This window comes from Oncorhynchus nerka, linkage group LG7, assembly GCF_034236695.1.
Source record: "Oncorhynchus nerka isolate Pitt River linkage group LG7, Oner_Uvic_2.0, whole genome shotgun sequence".
NCBI classification, from domain to species: domain Eukaryota; kingdom Metazoa; phylum Chordata; class Actinopteri; order Salmoniformes; family Salmonidae; genus Oncorhynchus; species Oncorhynchus nerka.
This window is the reverse complement of record NC_088402.1, coordinates 8,600,372-8,607,871: the sequence shown is the minus strand read 5'-3', so window position 1 is coordinate 8,607,871 and position 7,500 is coordinate 8,600,372. Positions and strand designations below refer to the sequence as shown.

The window sequence follows — 7,500 nt, the reverse complement described above, 5'->3', positions numbered from 1 at the left end:
TGTAGGGTGTTGTTGTAGGAATGCTGACCATCCTCCTGTCTTATAACTATCTCTGTAATATATCCCTGTAGGAATGCTGACCATCATCCTGTCTAATGACTATCTCTGTAATATGTCCCTGTAGGGTGTTGTTGTATGAATGCTGGCCATCCTCCTGTCTAATGACTATCTCTGTAATGTGTCCCTGTAGGGTGTTGTTGTAGGAATGCTGGCCATCCTCCTGTCTAATGACTATCTCTGTAATGTGTCCCTGTAGGGTGTTGTTGTAGGAATGCTGGCCATCCTCCTGTCTAATGACTATCTCTGTAATGTGTCCCTGTAGGGTGTTGTTGTATGAATGCTGGCCATCCTCCTGTCTTATAACTATCTCTGTAATATATCCCTGTAGGGTGTTGTTGTATGAATGCTGGCCATCCTCCTGTCTTATAACTATCTCTGTAATATATCCCTGTAGGAATGCTGACCATCATCCTGTCTAATGACTATCTCTGTAATATGTCCCTGTAGGGTGTTGTTGTAGGAATGCTGACCATCCTCCTGTCTTATAACTATCTCTGTAATATATCCCTGTAGGAATGCTGACCATCCTCCTGTCTAATGACTATCTCTGTAATGTGTCCCTGTAGGGTGTTGTTGTAGGAATGCTGACCATCCTCCTGTCTAATGACTATCTCTGTAATATATCCCTGTAGGGTGTTGTTGTAGGAATGCTGGCCATCCTCCTGTCTTATAACTATCTCTGTAATGTGTCCCTGTAGGGTGTTGTTGTAGGAATGCTGGCCATCCTCCTGTCTTATAACTATCTCTGTAATATATCCCTGTAGGAATGCTGACCATCATCCTGTCTAATGACTATCTCTGTAATGTGTCCCTGTAGGGTGTTGTTGTAGGAATGCTGACCATCCTCCTGTCTTATAACTATCTCTGTAATATTTCCCTGTAGGGTGTTGTTGTAGGAATGCTGACCATCCTCCTGTCTAATAACTATCTCTGTAATGTGTCCCTGTAGGGTGTTGTTGTAGGAATGCTGACCATCCTCCTGTCTTATAACTATCTCTGTAATGTGTCCCTGTAGGGTGTTGTTGTAGGAATGCTGGCCATCCTCCTGTCTAAAAACAAGAAGAGCAGAGTGCTGGTGAGTTACTGATGTTTACTCAATATAATACAGTTGAAGTTGGAAGTTTACATACACTTTAGCCAACTACATTTAATCTCAGTTTTTCTCAAATCCTGACATTTATAATCCTAGTAAATAATCCCTGTTTTAGGTCAGTTGGGATCACCACTTTATTTTAAGAATGTGAAATGTCAGAATAATAGTAGAGAGAACGATTTATTTCAGCTTTTATTTCTTTCATCACATTCCCAGTGGGTCAGAAGTTTACATACACTCAATTAGTATTTGGTAGCATTGCCTTTAAATTGTTTAACTTGGATCAAACTGTTTTGGGTAGCCTTCCACAAGCTTCCCACAATAAGTTGGATGATTTTTGGCCCATTTCTCCTGACAGAGCTGGTGTAACTGAGTCAGGTTTTCTAGGCCTCCTTGCTCGCACACGCTTCTTCAGTTCTGCCCACAAAATTTCTATATGATTGAGGTCAGGGATTTCTGATGGCCACTCCAATACCTTGGCTTTGTTGTCCTTAAGCCATTTTGCCACAACTTTGGAAGTATGCTTGGGGTTATTGTCCATTTGGAAGACCCATTTGCAACCAAGCTTTAACTTCAGGAAGTTACTGATGTCTTGAGATGTTGCTTCAATATATCCAATGTTCCTTCCTCGTGTATCCATCTATTTAGTGAAAGTGCACCAGTCCCTCCTGTAGCAAAGCACCCCCACAACATGATGCTGCCACCCCCACAACATGATGCTGCCACCCCCACAACATAATGCTGCCACCCCCACAACATGATGCTGCCACCCCCACAACATGATGCTGCCACCCCCACAACATGATGCTGCCACCCCCACAACATAATGCTGCCACCCCCACAACATGATGCTGCAACCCCACAACATGATGCTAGCACCCCACAACATGATGCTGCCACCCCCAAACATGATGCTGCCACCCCCACAACATGATGCTGCCACCCCACAACATGATGCTGCCACCCACAACAACATGATGCACCCCCACAACATGATGCTGCCCCCCACAACATGATGCTGCCACCCCCACAACATGATGCTGCCACAACATGATGCTGCCACCCCCACAACATGATGCTGCCACCCCCACAACATGATGCTGCCAATCCCACAACATGATGCTGCCACCCCCACAACATGATACTGCCACCCCACAACATGAAGCTGCCACCCCCACAACATGACGCTGCCACCCCCACAACATGATGCTGCCACCCCCACAACATGATGCTGCCACCCCCACCCCCACAACATGATGCTGCCACCCCCACAACATGAAGCTGCCACCTGCCCACAACATGATGCTGCCCCCCACAACATGATGCCCACCCCACAACATGATGCTGCCACCCCCACAACATGATGCTGCCACCCCCACAACATGATGCTGCCAGATGCTGCCACCCCCACAACATGATGCTGCCACCCCCACAACAACATGATGCTGCCACCCCCACAACATGATGCTGCCACCCCCACAACATGATGCTGCCACCCCCACAACATGATGCTGCCACCCCCACAACATGATGCTGCCACCCCCACAACATGATGTTGCCACCCCCACAACATGATGCTGCCAACCCCACAACATGATGCTGCCTGTGTTTCACGGTGGGGATGGTGTTCTTCGGCTTGCAAGCATCCCCCTTTTCCCTCCAAACATAACATTGGTCATTTTGGCCAAACAGTTATTTTTTTTGTTTTAATCAGACCAGAGGACATTTGTCCAAAAAGTAGAATCTTTGTCCCCATGTGCAGTTGCAAACCGTAGTCTGGCTTTTTTTTATGGCGGTTTTGGAGCAGTGGCTTCTTCCTTGCTGAGCGGCCTCTCAGGTTATGTCGATATAGGACTCGTTTTTACTGTGGATATAGATACTTTTGTACCTGTTTCCTCCAGCATCTTCACAAGGTCCTTTGCTGTTGTTCTGGGATTGATTTGCACTTTTCGCACCAAAGTACGTTAATCTCTCTCCTTCCTGAGCGGTATGATGCTGCGTGGTCCCATGATGTTTATACCTGTGTACTATTGTTTGTACGGCAGGGTAGCCTAGTGGTTAGAGCGTTGGACTAGTAACCGAAAGGTTGCGAGTTCAAACCCCCGAGCTGACAAGGTACAAATCTGTTTTTCTGCCCCTGAACAGGCAGTTAACCCACTGTTCCTAGGCCGTCATTGAAAATAAGAATTTGTTCTTAACTGACTTGCCTGGTAAAATAAATAAATGTACAGATGAACCTGGAACCATCAGGCGTTTAAAAATTGCTCCCAAGGATGAACCAGACATGTGGAGGTCTACAATTTTTTTTAGGTCTTGGCTAATTTATTTTGATTGTACCATGATGTCAAGCAAAGAGGCACTGAGTTTGAAGGTAGGCCTTGAAATACATCCACAGGTTGACTCCAATTGACTCAAATGATGTCAATTAGCCTATCAGAAGCTTCTAAAGCCATGACATCATTTTCTGGAAAGGCACAGTCAACTTAGTGTATGTAAACTTCTGACCCACTGCAATTGTGATACAGTGAATTATAAATGAAATAATCCTGTCAGTAAATAATTGTTGGAAATTTTACTTGTGTCATGCACACAGTAGATGTCCTCACCAACTTGTTAAACAAGTTTTAATGACTCCAACCTAAGTGTACGTAAACTTCCAACTTCAACTGTAGGTGACTGTAGTGACACTGAAGTTTCCCTATGTGATTCACCAGGTGAAAATAGCATGATATGATATTAGTTTCCCAGTAGTGTCTCTGAAGTTCTGTATTGGTAGATGATTCATTTATTTTTCTCCCTCTGGGAGAATCCCTGTTTCCTCTCTGTGCAGATGAAAGAAAGAGTACTGACTGTTTTTGTGCCACTGGAGATCAATTCTCTCTCTCACACACACACACTCTCTCTCTCTCTCTCTGTCTCTCTCTCTCTCTCTCTCTCTCTCTCTCTCTCTCTCTCTCTCTGTCTCTCTGTCTCTCTGTCTCTCTCTGTCTCTCTCTGTCTCTCTCTCTCTCTCTCTCTCTGTCTCTCTGTCTCTCTGTCTCTCTGTCTCTCTCTCTCTCTCTCACTGTCTCTCTCACACACACACTCTGTCTCTCTGTCTCTCTCTCTCTCTGTCTCTCTCTCTCTCTCTCTCTCTCTCTCTCTCTCTCTCTCTCTCTCTGTCTCTCTCTCTCTCTCTCTGTCTCTCTCTCTCTATCTCTGTCTCTCTCTCTCTCTCTCTCTCTCTCTCTCTCTCTCTCTATCGCTCTCTCTCTGTCTCTCTCTCTCTCTCTCTCTCTCTCTCTCTCTCTCTCTGTCTCTCTCTCACTCTCTCTCACACACACACTCTGTCTCTCTCTCTCTCTCTCTCTCTCTCTCTCTCTCTCTCTCTCTCTCTCTCTCTCTCTATATCTCTCTCTCTCTCTGTCTGTCTGTCTCTCTCTCTCTCTCTCTTTCTCTCTCTCTCTCTCTCTCTCTCTGTCTCTCACACACACACACTCTGTCTCTCTCTCACTCTCTCTCTGTCTCTCACACACTCTCTCTCTCTCTCTCTCTCTCTCTCTCTCTGTCTCTCACACACACACTCTCTCTCTCTCTCTCTCTCTCTTACAGACATGGTTGTTGTTCGTGGTCAGCCTGTTTGGTAGTCTCCTGGCCACAGCGTCTGCGATTGGCCTCACCGTTTCTGTGGTGAGGGTCACAGTTAATGGTGGGCGGAGCCTCCTGACTCACTGCCGGTTCCCCAACGCTATTGGCTACGCCAGCATCACTAACGAGTGCCCTTTCGACCACACACGCGTTTATGTAAGTCACATATGGAGTCAGTGTGTCATGTGGTCTGGTCAGTGGGTCATGTGGTCTGGTCACTGGGTCATGTGGAGGGGTGGTCAAGAGGTCAGCAGGAAGTGGTCAGAGTCACCATCAAATCAAATCTTATTAGTCACATACACATGGTTAGCAGATGTTATTGGTCACATACACATGGTTAGCAGATGTTAATGGTCACATACACATGGTTAGCAGATGTTATTGGTCACATACACATGGTTAGCAGATGTTAATGGTCACATACACATGGTTAGCAGATGTTATTGGTCACATACACATGGTTAGCAGATGTTATTGGTCACATACACATGGTTAGCAGATGTTAATGGTCACATACACATGGTCAGCAGATGTTAATGTGAGTGTAGCGAAATGCTCGTGCTTCTAGTTTCGACCATGCAGTAATATCTATCAAGTAATCTGTAAAAGTTTGTGATTTCTTTAGCCTATAGTCAGAGATACACCAGTCCTCGAGGGTTACACTATATAATGTATAGTCAGAGATACACCAGTCCTCGAGGGTTACACTATATAATGTATAGTCAGAGATACACCAGTCCTCGAGGGTTACACTATATAATGTATAGTCAGAGATACACCAGTCCTCGAGGGTTACACTATATAATGTATAGTCAGAGATATACCAGTCCTCGAGGGTTACACTATATAATGTATAGTCAGAGATATACCAGTCCTCGAGGGTTACACTATATAATGTATTGTCAGAGATATACCAGTCCTCGAGGGTTACACTATATAATGTATAGTCAGAGATATACCAGTCCTCGAGGGTTACACTATATAATGTATAGTCAGAGATACACCAGTCCTCGAGGGTTACACTATATAATGTATAGTCAGAGATATACCAGTCCTCACACTATATAATGTATAGTCAGAGATATACCAGTCCTCGAGGGTTACACTATATAATGTATAGTCAGAGATATACCAGTCCTCGTCAGAGGGTTACACTATATAATGTATAGTCAGAGATATACCAGTCCTCGAGGGTTACACTATATAATGTATAGTCAGAGATATACCAGTCCAGTTACCAGAGATATACCAGTCCTCGAGGGTTACACTATATAATGTATAGTCAGAGATATACCAGTCCTCGAGGGTTACACTATATAATGTATAGTCAGAGATATACCAGTCCTCGAGGGTTACACTATATAATGTATAGTCAGAGATACACCAGTCCTCGAGGGTTACACTATATAATGTATAGTCAGAGATATACCAGTCCTCGAGGGTTACACTATATAATGTATAGTCAGAGATATACCAGTCCTCGAGGGTTACACTATATAATGTATAGTCAGAGATATACCAGTCCTCGAGGGTTACACTATATAATGTATAGTCAGAGATATACCAGTCCTCGAGGGTTACACTATATAATGTATAGTCAGAGATATACCAGTCCTCGAGGGTTACACTATATAATGTATAGTCAGAGATATACCAGTCCTCGAGGGTTACACTATATAATGTATAGTCAGTATAGTCAGAATATCAGAGATATACAGTCCTCGAGGGTTACACTATATAATGTATAGTCAGAGATATACCAGTCCTCGAGGTTACACTATATAATGTATGTATAGTCAGAGATATACCAGTCCTCGAGGGTTACACTATATAATGTATTGTCAGAGATATACCAGTCCTCGAGGGTTACACTATATAATGTATTGTCAGAGATATACCAGTCCTCGAGGGTTACACTATATAATGTATAGTCAGAGATACACCAGTCCTCGAGGGTTACACTATATAACGTATAGTCAGAGATACACCAGTCCTCGAGGGTTACACTATATAACGTATAGTCAGAGATATACCAGTCCTCGAGGGTTACACTATATAATGTATAGTCAGAGATATACCAGTCCTCGAGGGTTACACTATATAATGTACAGTCAGAGATACACCAGTCCTCGAGGGTTACACTATATAACGTATAGTCAGAGATACACCAGTCCTCGAGGGTTACACTATATAATGTATAGTCAGAGATATACCAGTCCTCGAGGGTTACACTATATAATGTATTGTCAGAGATATACCAGTCCTCGAGGGTTACACTATATAATGTATTGTCAGAGATATACCAGTCCTCGAGGGTTACACTATATAATGTATAGTCAGAGATACACCAGTCCTCGAGGGTTACACTATATAACGTATAGTCAGAGATACACCAGTCCTCGAGGGTTACACTATATAATGGTTATATTGTTCTTGACATTAAAATATACTGATTTAGACCTGAGAAATCAGGTAGGCTATCTACCTTTAAACTAGTAGGACTGTGCTAGTTTGCTATATAATGGGACCTTTAAACTAGCAGGACTGTGCTAGTTTGCTGTGTAATGGGACCTTTAAACTAGCAGGACTGTGCTAGTTTGCTGTCTAATGGGACCTTTAAACTAGCAGGACTGTGTTAGTTTGCTATATAATGGGACCTTTAACCTGTTGCTTCTACTCGGGACGCTTGCGTCCCAACTAGAGCTCTGGAAATGCAAATG

At 43.8% G+C, this 7,500-nt stretch overlaps 1 protein-coding gene across 3 annotated transcripts in view; it reads left to right on the top strand.

Annotated features, from left to right (window-relative positions):
* The window catches only part of LOC115122617 (keratinocyte-associated protein 3-like), a 22,682-nt gene that overhangs the window by 9,861 nt on the left and 5,321 nt on the right, over positions 1-7,500 (top strand). For 2 of the 3 annotated variants that reach the window (XM_065020146.1, XM_065020147.1), the window contains exons 3-4: positions 1,076-1,135; positions 4,745-4,936. In XM_065020146.1, coding sequence (XP_064876218.1) covers positions 1,076-1,135; positions 4,745-4,936 — 252 coding nt within the window. The remainder of the gene's footprint in view (positions 1-1,075; positions 1,136-4,744; positions 4,937-7,500) is intronic. The other variant, XM_065020148.1, reaches the window with a different exon arrangement.